Raw genomic sequence first — 20,904 nt, 5'->3', positions numbered from 1 at the left:
AGTTACCACAAACTTAGTGACTTAAACAGCTCAGATTTATTATCTGAGAGTCCTGGAGATCAGAAGTCCAAAATGGGTCTCACTGGGCTAAAATTAAGGTGTCAGCAGGCGAATTCCTATCTGGAGTCTCCAGGAAAAAATCCATTTTAGTGCCTTTTCCAGCTTCTCGAGGCTGCCTGCCTTCCTTGGCTCATGTCTCTTCTTCCGTCTTCAGGTCTTTCTCACATCTCCTCGTTCTGCCTCCCTCTTCCATGTTTAAAGCGCCCTTGTGATTACATTGGGCCCATCCAGATAATCCAGAATAATTTCCCTGTTTTAAGGTCAGATGATTAGCAACTTTGATCCCATCTTTGCCACGTAACTTGACATATTTATAGGCTTCAAGATTTAGGACGTGGACATCTTTTGTGGGCCATTATTCTGCCTACTGCACCCTGCACTGCCCTCTTGCCCCCAATCAGAAGAGAATAGATGGTGACAGCAGGAAGAGGAGGGGAGGCCAGACTTGGAAAGATGAAGTTTCCTGTTGTGTTTCCTTTTATAGATAAATGCCAGGCAAATTAGGAAGTGGCCATGATGACCTTCGACCTTGGCAGCCTCTCTTTTGCCTCAGCTTCCTGGGGCCTCAAAGCCTGAGATCAGTCAGAGCAGGCAGCCAGACCTCAGGTAGAGCAAATTTTGGGTAGTTCCTTTGGCTGGCAAAGAGCCTTCCCTGCTTTTGGGGAAACTCTCCTGGGCGCATCTCCTGTTCAGACCATAGACAATCCAGTGCTCAGAAGCCCATTTGGCTGGTCTCAGTAGTGACTTGGCCCGAATTTGATGACCTGGTATACAACTTTCAGAGCTCATTTCCTGCCTCTGAGTCCCCTAAGAATAATAAAAATAATGGTAATGACATCAGCCACCATTGATGAGGTGCTTTCCTCTACTAGGCCTGGGTAGGGCTTTTTCTATATACTTTATCCCGTAATCTTCCCAGCCACCCTCTGAGGGAGGCGGTTAGTCCTAGTTTATAGACGGAAACCTGGGGCACAGAGAGGTTAAGTACTGTGCTCAGAGTTAATGAGTAGCAGGGCTCAAATTGAACCCCGGGCTGTCTCTGAACGTATTCTGACTCTGACTCAGTTGTTCCTGGATGAGATGCTTTCTTGTTCCAGAATCCTCCCCTTCCTCCACCAGAGTCACTCATGGATTCCTTCACCTCTATGCCCAATGCTAAAACCACGAAGAAGGTGAGTGAGGCATGGCCTACTTCCGGAAACTCAGGCCATGTGGAGAGAGAAGGCAAGTTACCCAAAGAAGAACTTGCCCTCCTTCTACACAGCCTGCCCTGAGCTACCTAATGGGGTCTTTTTCTCCCTGTTACCTGCTTTCTAGCATTCAGTACTTTTCCTTTGTAGCATTTAGCACAGCTGAGAGTGTCCATTTATTGACTATAATTCTTTCGTTAATTGTGTCAGCCCCTAGGCCCTGCCCCTGAGTTTTGTGAGGCACAAAGGTTTGTCCCCTCCCTACCCCCATGGTAACTCCAGTGCCTGGTAGAATGCCTGGCCCTCTGTAGGTGCTCAGTGTGTATTGGTACCCCGGGAGAGGGAGGTGGGGATTTGGAGCAGGAAGGCATCTCATGTAAGCCAACTTGAATGACTGAATGAGGGCCAAAGAAATACTAGAGACAGGTGCTTCAGGAGTGAACGAAGGAGGGCTGGTTGGTGAAGGAAGTGGGATGAATCTGAAGGACGGTGATATATGGGTGAAAAAGAAGGGCTGGCCAGGGAGGAGGGGTGTGTGCGCAAACACGTAGAGATGGGAATGACAATAGGGTGTTTCAGAATCGGTGGGTGGCACAGTGGTTGGAGCAGAGGATTGGTAGGAGAAGCAGAGGGAGGTGAGGTAGGAAAGCTCAGCTGGGTCGGACTGGGGGTGGTTTTGAGTGTCGGGGTTTGGACTTTCTCTAGGGGGCAGGCAGTACTCAAAGGGATTGGAGCAGAGCAGTAAGAGGAGTGAAGTGGGCATGTTAGGAAGATCAGTGTGGCAGGTTGTGGGCCTGGATTAAGGTGAAGCGAGACAACTGTGCCACGTCAAAGGCTGAAGGGTGATGTGATAGGCTGCTTTGATGTGGGGGGAAGGGGAGAAGAAAGAACCAAAGAAGACTCTGAGGTTTGAAGCCAGGTGAGTGGGAGACTAATACCATACAGAGACAGAGTCCGGAGGGGCAAGTGGCTGGAAGACAAGATGCTCATCTGTGGTGCACACACCACGCTTCAGTCGATGTGGTGGGCCTGGTTAGAGATGGCCTAGAGGCAGTGAGAGGTATAGGATTGACAGGAGAGAGGACCCGTAATGGGTGGTTTAGGGGCCTGGAAGAAAGCCAGGGATACAGAATGTGGAATGAGCAGGAGAGGGCCATGGAGACTGAGCCTCAGAGGATGTCCACACTTGGAGGCCAGAAGAGGAGGTGGAGCTGGAGTTGAATGCAAGGCCTGGAACTAAGAGTAGCAAGACAGGAAGACAGTATGAGGCTGCTGAGCATTTAGCAGCTGAGGTTTGAGTTAAGCACCTAGCGCCCAGGATTATGTTCCCACTGTTACTCTCTGAGATAAAGAATTCCTTACCATAATGTGGTAAAAGCCTCAGTCTGTTCTTTGCCTCTCTATCAGGGGAAGCACAACCACTTATTATTCTTTTCAAAGGGAGAGATGAGACCAGACATGCTAATTGAATAAGCAGTTTATTACATCAGAGATGTAATCACATTGAGGAAAACAGTTAATTAGTCATTACAATCAGTTCTCCACGGAAACAGTTGTATATTAATAGAATAGACAAAGATAAGCAACCAAAGGAAAAATAGGTAAATTGGACCTCATCGAAATGAAAAATTTTTGTGCATCAAAGGATACTATCAAGAAAGTGAAAAGATAGCCCACAGGGTGGGAGAAATTTTCAAATCATATATCTGATAAGGGACTTGTATTTAGAATATATAAAGAACTCTTACACTCAATAATAAAAAGACAACCCAATTAAAAAATGGGCAAAGAATCTGAGTAATGTTTCTTCAAAGAAGATATCCAAATGACCAATAAACACATGAAGAGATGCTCAACATCATTAGTCGTCAGGGAAAGGCAAATCTAAACCACGGTGAGATACCACTTCATACCTACGAGGATGGCTATAATCAATAAAATGATGATTAACAAGTTTTGGTGAGGATATGGAGAAATTAGAACCCCCATACGTTGCTTGTGGGAATGTAAAATGGTACAGCTACTGTGAAAAATAGTCACAGCAGTTCCTCAAAAGGTTAAATATAGAGTTACCATATGACCCAGCAGTTCTACTCCTAGGTATATACCCAAGAGAAATGAAAACTTATGTCCACACAAAAACTTGTAATGAATGTTCATAGCATTACTCATAATAGACAAAACATAGAAACAACACAAATGTCCATCAACTGATAAATGGATAATTAAAATAGTATGTTCACAGAATGGAATATTATTGTGCAATAAAAAGGAATGAAGAGCTGGTACATGCTACAACATGGACGATTCTTGAAAACATGTGAAGTGAAAGAAGTCAGACACAAAAGGTCACATATATGATTCCATTTATGTGACTTGCCTAGAATAGGTAAATCCATAGAAAGAGAAAGTATTGGGTTGGCCAGAAAATGCCTTCGGTTTTTAAGTAAAAATAAAAGACACATTTTTCATTTTCACCAAGAACTTTATTGAACAATGTATTCACCCTTTTGTGCCACTACCTTCTGCCATTTTTCAGGCAACTTCATAATTCCACATTCCCAAAACTTTTTATCTTTTTGAGCAAGGAACTGTTCTAGGTGCCTTTTACAGTCTTCCAGGGAATTGAAAATTTTTCCATTAAGAGAATTTTGTAAAGACTGAAATAAATGGAAATTCGAAGGTGCAATGTCTGGTGAATACGGCACATGAATCAGAACTTCCCAGCCAAACTGTAACAATTTTTGCTTGGTCATCAAAGAAACATGCCGTCTTGCGTTATCCTGTTGGAAGATTATGTGTTTTCTGTTGACTAATTCCAGATGCTTTTCCACGAGTTCTGCTTTCAGTTGGTCTAATTGGGAGCAGTAGTTGTTGGAATTATTCGTTTGGTTTTCCAGAAGGAGCTCATAATAGAGGACTCCCTTCCAATTGCACTGTGTACACAACATCACCTTATTTGTCTGAAGACCGGCCTTTGGTATGGTTGGTGGTGGTTCATTTCGCTTGCGCCATGATCTCTTCCATTCCACATTATTGTACAGTATCCACTTTTCATCGCCCGTCACAGTTTGTTTTAAAAACGGAACATTTGGGACTTCCCTCATGGTCCAGTGGCAAAGAATCCGCCTTACAATGCAGGGGACGTGTGTTCGATCCCTGGTCAGGGAACTAAGATCCCACATGCTGCGGGACAACTACACCCGTGCACTGCAACTACTGAGCTGGCGCGCCTCAACTAGAGTCTGCATGCTGCAAACTACAGAGCCCGTGCGCTCTGGAACCCGTGCACCACAACTACAGAGGCCTCGCGCCCTGGAGCTTATATGCCACAACTAGAGAAGAGAAAACCCGCACGCCACAACTAGAGAGAAGCCCACGCGCTGCAGCGAAGAGCCCGCATGCCCCAATTAAGACCTGATGCAGCCAAAAATAAATAAATAATAAATCTTAAAAAAAAAAAACAGCGGAACGTTTTCATTACGTTAGAGAATCGCGTGTGGAAATATGGTCAAGAAGGTTTTTTTGGATTAACTTATGTGGAACCCAAACATCAAAGCGATTAACATAACCAAGCTGGTGCAAATGATTTTCAACGCTTGATTTGGATATTTTGAGTATGTCGGCTATCTTCAGCGTGGTATAACACTGATTGTTCTCAATTAATGTCTCAATTTGATTGCTATCAACTTCAACTGGTCTACCCAACCGTGGGGCATCCTCCAGCAAGAAATCTCCAACACAAAACTTTGCAAACCACTTTTGACATGTTCAATCAGTCACAGCACCTTCTCATACACTGCACAAATCTTTTTTTGCATTTCGGTTGTGTTTTTACCTTTCTTGAAATAATAAAGCATAATATGCTGAAAATGTTGCTCTTTTTCTTCCATCTTCAATATTAAAATGACTACACAGAAACTCACAAATTTTGATAAGTCTTTTTTTAAATGCACGCTGATATGACAGCTCTCACATACAATCTAACAAGATTGTTTTGAACGAAGTTAAAGACAACTAAGTGCTACCAGAGCCATCTTACGGAAAAAACCGAAAGAAACTTTTGGCCGACCCAATAGATTATTGGTTACCAGGGACTAGGAGGAAGGTGGAGTGACTGCTAATGGGTGTGGAGTTTCTTTTTGGGTAATGACAACGTTCTGTAATTAGATAGTGGTTATGGTTATACACCTTGTGAATATTTTAAAAACTACTAAATATATTCACTTTAAAAAGGTAAATTTTATGGTATGTAAATTATATCTCACAGAAAAACCAAAACAAAATTAAAACAACAAACCCACCACATCACTAAAAAGAAAAAAAGATAAAGAAGTCACTTCTTCTTCACAATCTGAATGCATCTTAGCCCAGTGCTCTCTGCAAGGTGGAGTTTTGCAGGGTTGCGGTAATCAGCCAGTTTCCTTTCCTGTAAATAAAGGTCCCACAATGTTTTACATATACTCTTAATGGCCTGACTTACATTCTGGGGCAAGTTTGGGTTTTTGAAACTATTCTGTCATGGGTTTTACAAAACTCATAAATTACCTTTCCCCAGAAAATCTTGTGCATTATTTTTCTCTTCTACTACTGTGACTTTGCATATATATAAAGGACGTATACTTTTAAAATACATTCATCCTGCTTGCCACAAAAAAAGCCAGAGTTTGGTTTTTCTGACTGCAGAGTGCGTGGGACATTTTCTCAAATATCCAGCACCTTTCTAAAAAAATGGTAAAATGAAACGGTGTCTACTTTTAGAATCGGAGTGTCACATATAGCACGTGTGGATGATAAACAATTCTACAGTGTTTTATTTACGTTACATGCCAATTTGTGGATCAGTGAAGGGCCTGTGAAGAGGCTAAACCTGGCTTCTGTGAATGAAACAGAAGAGACTCTGGGCCCGTGTTCCCATGAGAGCAATTTGTCCAGGTACCCCTGCCAAACAAATGCAGGTGGTGCAGTTGTCATGTGACCTTTTTGTTAAATTAGTGTTTTGCCTTAAATTTTTTGCCTTTTTGCCTTAAGTTAGGTTTTTTTTGAAGTTTCGAGAATAAGGAGGGAGAAAGTCATCTCTTTCCCTAACCAAAGGCATCATGAAGGCAGAACATTTCAAATCATGTTGTTCTGGCTGTGATAGAGGAGACCCCTGCCCATAGATGCCTGTCATTGTTCATCTTCATCATGTTGTACAGCCTAGACGTAATATGCAGTTTACCTTAAAAATGTTCTGCTTGTTTTGAAGTTATGTTTTTTCAATCAGGTCTTCTTTTGTCATCATTAGTAACTGAATCTTAAGGAGTAATGTTTACTGTCATGTGGTGGAAGAGCATGCGCTAGGAGTCAGGACTCTAGGACCCTCATTCTGTGCCAGTTGTTGACTGTGGTACCAGGATCACTGCACACGGAATGGGGTTGGACCAGATAGCCTTTCAGGTCCCTACCAACTCTTAAAAATTCTATTCAGATGTTACACCCCAATTCAGTCATTTGAAGTTCCTTCACTTTTATCTTGTGATCTTTTCAAGCCCCCTTAGAATGTAGCAACCTGAAACCTGTTGCCACTGCAGTTATGAGCAGCTCATGACAGTGAATATGCCTTTACCTGCCATGTTTTGAAGTGAACCTGTGGTCTCACATGGACCATGGGGGCTGGGAGTGCCTTCCAAGCAAAACAGCTGTGGGTAGGTGCCTGTGCACAAACCACCGTACTTTGGGTCCTGTGGCCCTGCAGCCAAGCTACATGTGACTGATCAGGGATCAGCACCTGAGCTAAGGGAAGCCATCTACAGGCTGGGTGTGGAGAAGGGCAGTGTCTTGAGATGTGCCTAATGGGGTAACCTATGCAGGATACTCTCCAGGAGGGGATCTGCATGTAAAACTCAGAGAGAGGGACTTCAAGAGCAAAGTGGAGCAGGGTCATGAGAGGAACACAGCGGGAAGGCAGGTGGCAGAGCTGTGAGGGAGCAGAAATTGACAGTCCCACTAGGGACTTACTAAACAATAAGCAGCCAAAGTGGAATCAGAGACAAAGGAAGTTGAAAAAGTGAATTGCTTTAATTCCTTTTGGAGAGCTAGAGCTGCTTGGTACCTTGGCTTCACTCTCAGCTGCCCAAGGGATTTCCTTGGGGCTTCCCGGTTCCTCTTAGAGTAAACATCCATTGTCAACAGTAACCTGTTCTTCACAGCCTGAAGGAACCACACAGACACTTCTGGGAATTGGCATTCCTGTAAAGTAAGAATTTTCTAAACTATTTTACCAGAAATAATAAGGCACACCAGTTGGCTTATAATTTTATGTGCCTGAAATACACTAGTATTCTCTGACCAATTGAGGGTAGCTAGTAAGCATTGTAAGACTTAGTTCATCTGTTATTTGTGTTATTCATTCATTTAACAGACATGGAAACATTACATGACTACTATATGAAAGACACTGTATTCTGCCCCACCTCCATTTTATCTTCCGCATATATTTTTTCTAGTTAATTATTATGAGATTGTCGTTCTATGCTCTTCATCTTTGTTATGTTCATCATCGAGGGCTTCATTTTTTGAAGGGTAGAGGGTACGTTCTGGGTCTCCAGTAACAGTAATTCATTGAGCAGGCACTCTATAGTGCATTTTACAACAATCTCTCATTTGCTTCTCTCAGAAATCCTAGAAAATTGAAATGATTATTTCCTTTTCACATGAAGAAAGTGAGGCTTAGGAGCATTAAGTAACTGTCCTGGGTCACAGAGTAGTTATATTTAATAGCAGAGCTGGGGCTGGAGACCAAGCTCTTACTCTACCACTGGCCTAGATATCTGGTCTTTCAGTTTGCAAAACAAATGAATAATGAACACCAAATTATTTCTTCCTCAAAATCCTCCTGGTGCTTTAGGGACAGGGCTAATGCAACCTCCTCCACAAAGCCTTTGCTGATCTCTGCCCTTAACCCTGCACTCCCCATTCATCTCTCCAAGAAAAAGAAATCTCACATTTTACATCTTCACATCCTTCTGAATCCTGTAGCACTTGTAGCACAAACCATCAATCCTTCTCTCTTGGTATCTCCCTGAAGCACCTAGCACAAAGTGTTGCATGTAGAGTTGATGCTTGATGTATGTTTGTAGAAGTAAAGAATGAATGATTTCCTTCTCTCTGTCAATCTAGGACATTTAAAAGTTCTGTGCTCCTCTTGCTTTTGTGCTTTTAAATAAAAGAAAATGAAATAATTATGAGCAAATACTCTTGTGTCTTTGTATTTAAAGTCCATCTCTTATAGACATCATTTGGTTGGATCTAGTTTTTAATCCAGGCTGACAGTCTCTGCCTTTTAATTGGAGTGTTTAGTCCATTTACATTTACAGTAATTACTGATATGGTTGCATTTGGTTCTACCATTTTGCTGTTTTCTATTTGTCTTATATGTTGTTTCTCTGTTCCTTCTTTCCCAAAAGTTAGAAAACCTTATGATATTGTTGTATAATTTTTGCTTTAGATAGCCTAAAATTTTAAAAATATATAAATAGCTTTTTATATTTACCTACCTATTTAACATTTCCAGGGATCTTTATTCCTTCCTATACATCTGAGTGTTACCATCTAGTGTCATTTCAGAATTTTCTTTAACGTGCATTGTAGTGCAAGTCTATTGATGATGAATTCTCTCAGCTTTTGTTTGAAAATAACCTTATCCCCTTCATTTTTGAAGGTTAGTTTTGCTGGAATTTAAAAATTCTCAGTTGACAGATTTTTTTTACTTTCAGTACTTTAAAGATGTTCCATTGTCTTTTGGCCTTCATTATTTCTGATCAAAAGTTAACCTATCGTTAGATATAATTTCCTGTATGTAATATGCCTTTTTTTTTTTTCCTGGCTGCTTTCAAGATTTTTCTCTTACCTTTGCATTGGCTGTTTGACTATGATTTGCGTAGGATTGGTTTTCTTATTTATCCTGCTTGGCATGTACTGAGCTTCTTGGATCTATAAATTGATGTTTTTTCTCCAGTTTTGGGAAGTTTGGGCCATTATTTTTTCAAATATTTTTTGCAATCCATTTTCTCTCTTCAGTTACATGTTGTTAGACTGCTAGATATTGTCCCACAGTTGTCTAGGCTCTGTTAGTTTTTTTCTTCAATCTTTTTTTGTTTTAGATTGGATAATTTCTGTTCATTTAACTTCAACTACACTGGCTTTTTTTTCTTGTCATATTTTGCTGTTAAAGACTATGCTGTGAGTTTTTCATTTTATTTATTTTTCTTTTCAGCTCTAGAATTCCCATTGGTTCTTTTCTACAGTTTCAGTTTCTGTATTTCCCCTCTGTTCATTCCTTATCCTTACATTTTCTTTTAAATCCTTAAAGTGCTGTAAAATTCCTGTCTGCTAATTGCAACATTTGGGGTCATCTTGTCGTTGGTTTCTATATACTGCTTTTTTCCTTGAGTATGGGTCACATTTTCTTGTTTCTCTGCATGTCTAGTGATTTTTTTTATTGAACACTAGACGTTATCAATGACACATTATAGAGGTTCTGGATTCTCTTATGATCCTCTGAAGAATTTTTGTCTTAGCAGGTAGTTAAAATGACAAAACTCAAGTTCTAATCTCCTGTGTTCCTTGCATTAGCAGCAGCTGAAATCTCCACTCAGATCTTTCGGTTTCCAGCTGCTGCTTTTTTGCTGGCCCTCCTGAGGTCTCCAGTCAAGAATTTGAGCATATTTCATTTGCAGATTTGGGAGTTGACTACCCTATGTGGCTCCCTCCCTTTCAGGTTTCCCCCTAACCTTCTCTGACTGCTCTGCCAGCCTTGAACTCTGTCCACTGTCACACCCTCATGTGACTTTTTCTCTGTGTGTATGCATCGTTGGTGTCTCTTCTTCTTCTTTTTGGGGGGTGGAATATAGTTAATTTACAATGTTGTGTTAGTTTCGAGTGTACAGCAGAGTGATTCAGTTTTATATATATATATATATTTTTTATTTATTCTTTTTCAGATTCTTTGCCATTATTACAAGATATTGAGTATAGTGCCCTGTGCTATACAGTAGGTCCTTGTTGTTTGCCTATTTTATATATAGTAGTGTGGATATGTTAATCCCAAACTTCTAGTTTATCTCACCCCACACCCCCTCCAGTATCCCCTTTGGTAACCTAAGTTTGTTTTCTGTGTCTGTGGCTCTATTTCTGTTTTGTAAATAAGTTCATTTGTATTGTTTTTTTAGATTCCACATATAAGTGATATACCATGATATTTGTCTTTCTCTGATTTACTTCACTTAATATGATAATCTCTAGATTCATTCATGTTGCTGCAGATGGCATTATTTCATTCTTCTTTATGGCTGAGTAGTATTCCATTGTATAAATATATTTACCACATCTTCTTTATCCATTCATCTGTTGATTGGACACTTAGGTTGCTTCCATGTCTTGGCTATTGTAAATAGTGCTGCTGTGAACATTGGGATGCATATATCTTTTCGAATTAGAGTTTTCTCCAGATATATGCCCAGGAGTGGAATTGCAGGATCATATGGTAACTCTATTTTTAGTTTTTTAAGGAACCTCCATACTGTTCTCCATAGTGGCTGCACCAATTTACATTCCTACCAATAGTGTAGGAGGAATCCCTTTTCTCTACACCCTCTCCAGCATTTATTATTTGTAGACTTTTTAATGATGGCCATTCTGACTGGTGTGAAGTGGTAACCTCATTGGAGTTTTGATTTGCATTTTTCTAATAATTAGCGATATTGAGCATCTTTTCATGTGCCTTTTGGCCATCTGTATGTCTTCTTTGGAGAAATGTCTCTAGGTCTTCTGCCCATTTTTTATTGGGTTGTTTGTTTTTTGGATATTAAGCTGTATGGGCTGTTTGTATATTTTGGAAATTAATCCCTTGTCGGTCACGTAGTTTGTAAATATTTTCTCCCAGACCATAGGTTATCTTTTCATTTTGTTTATGGTTTCCTTTGCTGTGCAAAAGCTTTTCAGTTTAATTGGGTCCCTTTTTTTTTTTTTTTTTTTTTACACCATTACTCTAGGAGATGGATCAGAAAAAATATTGCTGTGATTTATGTCCAGGAGTGTTCTGCCTATGTTTTCCTCTAGGAGTTTTATAGTATCCAGTCTTACATTTGGGTCTTTAATCCATTTTGAGTTTATTTTTGTGTATGGTGTCAGAGAATGTTCTAATTTCATTCTTCTACATGTAGCTGTCCAGTTTTCACAGCACCACTTATTGAAGAGACTGTCTTTTCTCCACTGTATATTCTTACCACCTTCATCATAGATTAGGTGACCATGAGTGTGTGGGTTTATTTCTGGGCTTTCTATCCTGTTCCATTGATCTGTATTTCTGTTTTTGTGCCCCTACCATACTGTTTTGATGACTGTAGCTTTGTAGTATAGTCTGAAGTCAGGGAGCATGATTCCTCCAGCTCCACTCTTCTTTCTCAAAATTGTTGTGGCTATTCAGGTTGTTTCGTGTTTCTATACAAAGTAAAAAATTTTTTGTTCAGGTTCTGTGAAAAATGCCATTGGGCTCTTCCTCTTCTTATAGGGATACTAGTCCTATTGGATTAGGGCCCATCCTTATGACCTTGTTTAACCCAATTACCTACTTAACTGCCCTGTCTCCAAATATTGTCACATTGGGGGTTGGGGCTTCAACATAGGACTTTTGGGGAGGGGCTGGCATCGGGACACATTCAGTCATTTACCATCTAATTGCAGAATGCCTGCTCTATTCCAGGCACAGCGTGAAGGGCTAGGGGTTCAGTATGGACAAGACTGGCCCTGTTGCTGCTCTCATGGAGCTCACAGCCTAGGGGGATAAAAAGACATGTAGACAGTAACATTGCAGAGTGATGACAGTGGACATAGGGTGCCCTGGGAGCACTGAGGAAGGGGTGCCCAAATCAAGTTATGGGATAAGGGAAGGCTTCCTTGAGGAAGTACCTTTCTAAACTGACCCTGAAGGATGAGTTCGGAGTCAGCAGTAGCAGTGCCTCAGGCCAGGCTTGGGGTGTGAGGGGCTCCAGGGCTGAGGAGGGCACACTGGGAACAGTTGTTTAGTACAGCTGGTCCTGGGGGAGTGGAGTGGTCAGGGGATGGGGCCAGAGAGGTAGGCTGGGGCCGTCTCCCTTGCTGGGTTGTAACTGTCTGTCCCTCTAGAGGGGCGCCTCCTTCAGCTCAGGGTCCCCCTCCTGGCAGAGCAGGTGTGTGGTGAAGGTCGAAAGGGGCCGCGTGTTGTGATTCGGATGTGAGGGCTGAGGTGGGGAGGTTGGGGGTGTGGGCGACCTCGCCTCCTTGGTAAAGCAGGTCGTGGGCCTGGAGGTTGCCCACCTCCTCTGGATCACGTGTGTGTCATTGTCCTTCAGCCCTGGACAGCGAGTCCGCCTGCAGCAGCATCCGCTTTAGCAAGGCCTGCCTGAAGAACGTCTTCTCGGTGCTGCTCATCTTCATCTACCTGCTGCTCATGGCCGTGGCCGTCTTCCTGGTCTACCAGACCATCACGGACTTTCGTGAGAAACTCAAGCACCCTGTCATGTCGGTGTCTTACAAGGAGGTGGATCGCTACGACGCCCCAGGTAGAGCCTGCCCCAGGCAGACATCAGGCCCAGGTCTGGGGCATCGACTTGCAAATACTCCCTGAGCTGCCATTGCACTCCTGGCGTCGTGCTGGGCACCACGGACAGGGCAGAGGAGTCCGAGCACAGTCTAGGTGTGGGTTACGCACCCCAAGAGCTGCTGTTGGTACCCAGCAGAGTGTCACGTGCCGAGGAGGGAGGTGGACCGAGCCTGGAGTGGTCGCTGCAGGACTGGGGTGGGCAAGGAATGCTTATGCTCAGTGGCAGGATATGAGCTGGCCTTTGGTAAATGGAAGAGAGCTTCTCTGGGAGGGGGGTCCACAGGAGCAAAGGGGAGCGTAGGGAGGCGGAGGGCTTCTCTGGAGAGGATGAGTCTAGCCTGGCTGGAGCCAGAGGCCAGTGCTGAGGAGAAGTGGGAGTTACAGGTGGCAGGGACGCGAGGCCATCCAGAGGTGGGCGGGGCCCTGCCTGGAGAGGGGCTCCCAGGCCACATCATCCATACCTCTCCTGTCCCTGTGAGGGGCTGTCTCTGCCGTGGAGCGGGCTGTCTGCTCCAGGCCGGTGGGGCTGGCACTGGGCTCTGGCAGCCTGGAGTGGACCGGGAGGTGTGAGCTCTGTGAGCTAAGGCTCTGCCCACAGGATGCCCCCGAGTGACCTCGGATGGCCTGTTCACAGGGCAGAGCCGGAGTCTCAGGTCCCTCTGCCTGGGGCTTCTCGACAGGTGTGCTGGTCCCAGTGCTCTTGCCTGTCTTTGCCTGTTTCGTGATTGTTTCTCTTCTCTGTCTGCTTTTGTCTCTTTATCTGTGGGTTTTACTCTCTGTATCTGGTCTCTTGGTCTGACTCTGCCTGTGTCTGGGGCCACGTGCTGCTCTCAGTGTTTCTGCCATTGAGGTTTGAACAGCTGCTGTCCTTAGAGCTTTGAACGAGGTGCCTTGGCTGGGGGAGGGGGAGGGATTTGGGGCTGCGACTTGCACACTTGGAGCTCCCAGTCTGGGCAGGAGAGGCGAGACGGAATGAGACCTGGGAGTCCCGCAGCCGAGGGCTGCCCAGTGGGTCTGTGGGTGGGCGGCGGTGCGGGGGGCCTGGCAGTGCCTGGCTTGGTCTCGGAGGCCTCCTTGGAGGGTGTGGAGCAGGGTTCTGAAGCGGGGCGGGTTTTGGTGCAGGCACTGGGGAGGCTGCATCCCCGGCCGGGAGGGGCTTACAGAGAGGGCAGTTGTCTCCTCCATTAGAGCAGGGCTTTCTGAGGGCAGGGTGTGTAGCGCCCCATCCTCTGTGACACTTTTCTTCTCTCTCGTCTGCAGTCATCCAGGGAGTCCTAAACTTAGGTGGTTGGCGGGTGCGAAAAAATATATGTGACGTGATTTTAGGGGTGTGGTGAGGGACTGTGACCGTTCACTTTTCCCTGTTTGTCCCCCAGGCATTGCCCTGTACCCCGGTCAGGCCCAGCTGCTCAGCTGTAAGCACCATTACGAGGTCATTCCACCTCTGAGGAGCCCCGGCCAGCCAGGAGACATGAACTGCACCACCCAGAGGATCAACTACACAGACCCCTTCTCCAATCAGACCCTGGTAACTCTCGTCTCCCCGAGCTGGGTCTGGGCAGCGTGCTCCGTCGGCCTCGCACCCTGAGGACCCCAGGTGGCCTCCCCCCGCCGCGGTGCGGGCCCTCGGCCCCTGGCAAACACTCCTAAGTGGAGTCTGGCCGCGGCTGGCTCACCTGCTTTCAGGGAGGGCAGTGGGGCCTTCGGCCTCCTCTGAGTGACCCTCCGGGATTCCCGACAAAGTGATAAGATCCTGTCCTGGATGGAAGGGTGGCGGGCTGCAGGGGGAGGCTGGTGTGACACAGCCAAGTGGGTCCCATAGCTGACTGCCTGACAGAATTGCCAGGATCCCTTCTGAAAGCAAAGTTTCTGGGTTCCATGTGGGCCCACCTGAATCACTGTTCCTGGGGGCACGGCCTAGGCATCCATATTTTGGAATAACTATGCCAGTGTAAGAAGGAGCGCTGGTCCGGGAACAAGGACCCCCGCCCTGCCGTCACCCACGGCTCCGCTCAGCCGGGGGGTGGACGGCGGCGGGGAGCAGCATCTGCACGGTTCTGGAGGCAGGGAAGGAATTTCGTATATATTTACATCTTCTCCTTTTCATCCCATATCCTTGTTTCCAAAAAGATTGAACAGGGCTGAGTAAGTTTTCCGGCTCAAAGAGAGGAAGGAAAGGTTTTCTAGGCAGAGGAACTCTGAACCAAGGCATAAAGGGAGGAAACAGCATGTTTGTTTGTGCCTCTGAGCAAAATTCCACAGGTGGGTGTTGCTGGAGGGCCAGGTGCCCCCAGAAGGGCAGTGGGCGGTGAAGTTGTGGACAGAAGTGCCGGCCAAATGAGGAAAGCGTGTGTGTCTGCCGTGGAGCAGGGCCTGCTCCTTTGGGGTGATGAGGAGCTACAGGTGGGCCTTGAGATGAAAGAACCCCACTAAGACTTTTTCGTTAATATTTATTCTAGACCTCCTCCTAAAATCCTGCTGAAATGATTCTCACTCCTGCAGAAAATAGAATAAGATAAAATATCGATAACAGCCCTGCAAACCAAGGACGGGTATCATCTGAGGACCAGAAATTTTGAGGAACTGGTGTAAAATATAAATAGCACATTGGGTCAGATTGATGGAGCAAGATCAGAGAGAACCCATGCCCTAAAACAGACGCCGGAGAGGACTGCTGTAGAGGTGAAAGCTTTCCTTCCAACTGCTGGCTCTGTGTCAGCACACTAAAGAGCCGGGCTGCTGTAGGGCAGGTCAGGATAATAATTACAGGACCGCCTGCCAGGCTTTTAGCCCTCCCGGGGCACGCAGAGCTGCTGGGGACAGTGTTGGCTCTGGGGAAAAGGCTCTGGGGCCATTCTCTACCTAAGCTAAGGGGAGGTTCCCTGCTTGGGCACTGGGCCAGCAGAGAGAAACAGAGCAGAACTTGAGATGGGACGTCCACAATGGAAGGAGGAGAGAGCCATCAGAAAGGAATCTCTTCCCAGGAGAGAAGTACGCAGAGTGCCTGGCCTGCTGGCCTTCTCTGCTCGCAGCCTCTGAGCGCCCTTACAGTCAGCCCCAGGCAAGGGCGAGCCTGGGAGAGGGCCTTTTAGGAAGAAACCCACAGCCCAGACCTGTACTAGTCAGCCTAACCCTTCACTCAGAAAGAAGAATGGAGAATGAAGGGCCACTAGACTTTTACATGAAACCAACCACATAAAAGGATGGAGAGGAAAAAACAGAAAGGACTCCGGGGAAACGGAAGCTAATTTAAATGAAAAGGAAAAGCACTTTTAAAAATTTTAATGAAGAGCTAGATAATACAGTACAAACGCCGTCTGTCTGGATTCCCCGCTCTCTCCGTTCCCTGTGTACCGACTGGTTGCCCGTGCGCGCTTAGATGGCGCTGCAGGTACAGGCTCTCCGGCCGTCTTTCCTCTCGGCTCCCCATTGAGTAGTACGCTACCTGGGAGTCCCTGTGTCCCAAACCTGTTCATGCCAGTTGTATCTGTTATAATAGTTACATACTTTAAGTATTATAGAAACCCATGAAGTAAGGGCACAAAAGGGGAGTCACTTCCATGAAAACTTAAGTTGACTGCAGTTACCTGCCTCCAGCCCTGGGTGACGGGCAGTCTTCATCACTGGGGCTCCTTGCCGTCCACAGCCGCAAACTAGAGAGAGCTTACCCGCTCCCTGGGTACCGGGTCCCCTCCCTACACAGTGCAGAGCCGTGGAGGAGGAGCAGAGGGGCTCAGTGGAGCTCCTGAGGGAAAGGGAAGAGCTGGAAGCATAGCCGCCCCCCGAAGCCTGATGGAGCCCCTTGGGTGGGACCTGTGAGGTGTCCTGCCTCGGCCCCTGGGAGGAAGGTAGAGGCGGGTGGCAGGGCCTGCACCTTGGCAGAGACTCCTGTGTCCTGGATTGCCCTGGCCTTGTCCACTGGGAGAGCCTGCCTTGGCTGTGATCTTCTGGGCCCACGTCTGGAGTGGACACTAGAAAACAGGCACTCCTTGGGCCCCGCAGCTTTGGGCTGTATAGGTTGGGGGGCTGAACAGTCCTTATGCTTCTGCTGCCCGCAGCCCCTTTATTTGCAGTGAGATGTCTGCAGAAACGTGAGCTTCTGGCTGTTTACATCCTGTTGAGTCCACGTGAAAGCATCCCAGCCAAGGGGCTCATCTGGTCCTGCTTCATCAATCTTCAGATTCTCATTTATTTTCTAGTCTCTATTTCTTGTACACTCAATTAAATCTCGTTAGTTTTTACCAAATGCCTTACTCTGGCGCAATTAGGGTCACCACCTTTCCAGCCTGTAGGACCCATGTCTGTTTCCTCACCGCCTGCCATATTCCCGGTGTCCAAATATGAAGTTGATGCCTTAACTTCAGGTGGTTGTTCCTTCAGCACTCCAGTTCTGGAAAACAACTTATGTTGGTCAGAGTACAGGCTAAGCTCCTGTACAAAAGCAAACACTCCAGACAAACACAGCGGCTGAGATAAGAGAGGTCTGTTTCTTTCTCGGGGGACGTCTGTGTGTGCGGGCAGGGCTGCCTCACAGGATGGCCAGTGAAGGCTTCTGTCTGTCACTCTGCCATCCCCGGGCGCTGTCTCGGTCCTCGGGGTCAGGGCTGATCCACCAGCACGTGTGCACTGCCCGATCTCGGGAAGGTGAGCAGTGAGGGCGGGCAGTTCCCCGCTGAGGGCCTGGCGTGGGATTGTGTGAGTCACTTTTGTGCTCATTCCAAGAACTTCGTCCCATGGCCACATCTGAGGCCAGAAATGCACCTCCAGTGGGTGACTATATCCTGCTAAAATCTGCAACTGGGGAAGCAGCACCGGTTCTGCAGGAGGAAGTGGATAATGGAAACTGGGGACAGTTAGCATTCTCTGCTGCCACTTAACCTGTCATGGAAAGGTTGAAAACAAACAGATGGACAGAGATCTCTTGGGAAAATGCAGCCGTAACCAGAAGAAGTGGAGTGGCAGTTTTACTGTCAGTTAAAATGGAATTCCAGATGCAAAAGGTTAAAAGAGGGCTGTTTTTGTGGACAAGAGGTTCAAACTCCACTTCTCCCCACTAAGACTTAACAGTCATAAATTTTTATGTGCAAAACAGCATACCCTTTGTATTCCTCAGGCAAAACCTGTTAGAAATAAAAAATACTATCACCTTAGAGTGTTACTAACACCTCTCTCAAATTCACAGTTCAAACAGACAGAAAGTAGTAAGGATAAGAAGTGAGAATTGAATTGGCACAATTAATAAACTTAGAGTAAGTGCATGTTATAACACTGTACCTGTCAGAATACTCTTTTCAAATCTCGGTAGAGTATTTATAAAAGTAGATGTAAAGATGTTTCTCCCCAGTTAATCTGTAAATCCAGTATCATCACAGTTAAAAGTCCTAGTTGAATTTTTTCATGGAACTTAACAAGCTGGTTTTAAAGTACATTTAGAAGAGCATGTGGGGACTTCCCTGGTGGTGCAGTGGTCAGGAATCCGCCTGCCAATGCAGGGGACACGAGTTCGAGCCCTGGCCCGGGAAGATCCCACATGCCGTGGAGCAGCTAAGCCCGTGCGCCACAACTACTGAGCCTGCGCTCTAGAGCCCATGAGCCACAGCTACTGAAGCCTGCACGCCTGGAGCCCGTGCTCTGCAACAAGAGAAGCCACTGCAATGAGAAGCCTGCGCACCACAACGAAGGGTAGCCCCTACTCGCCGCAACTAGAGAAAGCCCGTGCGCAGCAACGAAGACCCAACGCAGCCAAAAATAAAAATAAATAAATATATTAAAAAAAAGAGAAGAGCATGTATACAAAATAACCCTGCCAGGTTTGTGGATGGGGTGGGCAGTGATGTGGAGGGGACCTGCCCAGTCAGATACCAGAATGAGTAAACATTCAGGGGTCAAACCTGCGTCTGCCCACTGTTTGGGTAGTGAGAGTGAGATCCCTATTTCATACCGTAGACAAAACTGAATGGCAGGCATATTGTGTATCTAAATGTAAAAAAGTTTTTTAAAAAGTGCTGTGAAGAAATACAGGAGAATATTGGTATAATTTTGGTTTCCCTTAGCAAGCAAAATCTAGAAGCCGTGAAGAAGATTGACAAATTTCACTACATCACCTTTAGAACTTCATATAACAAATGGCATTAGAACAGAGTTAATGGGAAAGTGACAGACTGGAAAAAAAACACTTGTACCTATACCAGATGGAAGTTAGTACCCTTTCTAAATAAAGAGCTTCCCCGGCACGGCCAGCCAGTGAGGCTCGTGGTGGGAGGACAGGTTGCCGTCGGGCCTGGTCCAGACGCTGTTCCTGGGCGTGGGGTGGGGTGAGGAGCCCTGTGTGCCCGAGGCGAGGTCAGCACCCACGCGGCTCTCCCGGCTGAGACTCTGGCCTTTGTCTCCACAGAAATCCGCCCTGATTGTGAAGGGGCCCCGGGAGGTGAAGAAGCGGGAGCTGGTCTTCCTCCAGTTCCGCCTGAACCAGAGCAGCGAGGACTTCAGCGCCATCGATTACCTCCTCTTCTCTTCTTTCCAGGAGTTCCTGCAAAGGTGGCCTTTAGAGCTCAGGGCGGGCTTGCTCGACACTCATTCTCTCATTCCGGCCGTGCCCATCGCTGGGCTGGGGCAGAGGGTGCAGGGAAGCAGGGCTGTGGATGAGCCGCTGGCCTGGAGGAGGGCCTCTACGCAAGGTCAGGCGAGTCCGCTGGAGGGGTTCCGACACGCAGCGCTGGTTGAGTCCTGGAGGGAGGTTGGTGGGGCCCGCCGCTTCCGGCCGGGGCTGCCAAGGACGGGGTTTTGTGAGCCCCTGGAGGGCAGCCCCTCCCCTGGGCCTGACTCCCCACGGTGTCCGGGAAGTGGGTCCAGCCCTGCGTGAGGGCTCAGTGCCTGTTTGCCACGCATTTCTAGCAGGAGGATGAAATTTCCTGTTCGTGTGTGTTGCCACCTCTGGGGCCTAGAGTGCTCGTGTCGTGGGCCGTGGGGGTGCTTTTGGCACGGGCCTGAGCGAGGGTGACTCAGTCCCTGCAGGTCCTGCGTGGCCCTGGGGCTCCATTTCAAGGAAGCCGGGCGGCAGCTAGGGCAGAGAGGAGGCCGCTCCCCCAGCTGATGAGGCCGTGAGCCGCCACCGCCGTTCACACCCCAGCGCCCCAATCCTGCCCATCTTGCAGCCCGGGGCCTCCTCCTCGGCACCTTCTGCCACCTAGACTTCCCTCTCCCTTCCCTGCTTGAAGCTGGCCGTGTCCCCTGCCTGCCCAGCCCCTTTCTGCTCCTCTTGCGTGGGTCCTCAGTCCCGCCATGCGGTTGCCACTTGCCTGTGCGCGCGTTATGATCGCCGTCCTGAGTGGGTGTTGTGGTGTCCTGCCTGGCTGAGAGCTCCCTGGGGAAGCCTCTTGCCTTCTCTGAGGGCCAGTGAGGGCACCCCAGGGCTGCTGAAACCCAGAGTTCTCTGAGGCGCTGGGGGCGCGTCTGCAGAACACGGTGCCGGCTGCTCCGGGAGCAGGTGCTGGGAGGCGGGGGTGGGAGCGGGGAGGGCTTCTCCTGCCGGGAGCCTCAGCGACAGTGCTCGTGCCCTGAGGCAGCTGACAGCTCCCCCTCCGTCTGGAAGCCAAAAAGCAGGCCTTTGAGGAAGGGGGGAGTGGGCAGTGGGAGCACCCTGGTGGTACCAGCAGAGAAACCGGCTTGACGTAGGGGCTGGAGTTGGAGTCTGGCCACGTTCGAATCCTGCCGGATTAACGTGGACCTTTCTTCTCTGCCCTCCAAGCCCAGACAGGGTAGGCTTCATGCAGGCCTGCGAGAGCGCGTATTCCGGCTGGAAGTTCTCGGGGGGCTTCCGCACCTGGGTCAAGATGTCCCTGGTGAAGACCGAGGAGGAGGACGGGCGGGAGGCGGTGGAGTTCCGGCAGGAGGTAGGTGGCGCTGGGCTCGCTTCGCACGGCCACTGACTCCACCCTTGAGTGCAGGGTGGAGGGAAGCTTCGCAGAGGGGGTGACCGGTGCACAGGGTCTTTGGGGTGAGGAGGCCTTCGCTAGGATGAGAGCGGACCCG

At 47.3% G+C, this 20,904-nt stretch overlaps 1 protein-coding gene across 2 annotated transcripts in view; it reads left to right on the top strand.

The window, feature by feature from the left end:
• PACC1 (proton activated chloride channel 1) overlaps positions 1–20,904 on the top strand; it is a 32,770-nt gene that overhangs the window by 6,247 nt on the left and 5,619 nt on the right. Inside the window, exons 3-6 of one of the 2 annotated variants that reach the window (XM_082400483.1) lie at positions 12,623–12,832; positions 14,250–14,401; positions 19,268–19,410; positions 20,621–20,765. In XM_082400483.1, the coding sequence (XP_082256609.1) occupies positions 12,623–12,832; positions 14,250–14,401; positions 19,268–19,410; positions 20,621–20,765 (650 nt within the window). The remainder of the gene's footprint in view (positions 1–12,622; positions 12,833–14,249; positions 14,402–19,267; positions 19,411–20,620; positions 20,766–20,904) is intronic. The other variant, XM_082400484.1, reaches the window with a different exon arrangement.

The sequence above is a fragment of the Balaenoptera borealis genome (assembly GCF_965194805.1).
Source record: "Balaenoptera borealis genome assembly, chromosome: 1".
Classification (NCBI taxonomy): domain Eukaryota; kingdom Metazoa; phylum Chordata; class Mammalia; order Artiodactyla; family Balaenopteridae; genus Balaenoptera; species Balaenoptera borealis.
Note: the sequence above shows the minus strand (reverse complement) of the source record. Positions and strands in the feature narration are given on the sequence as shown.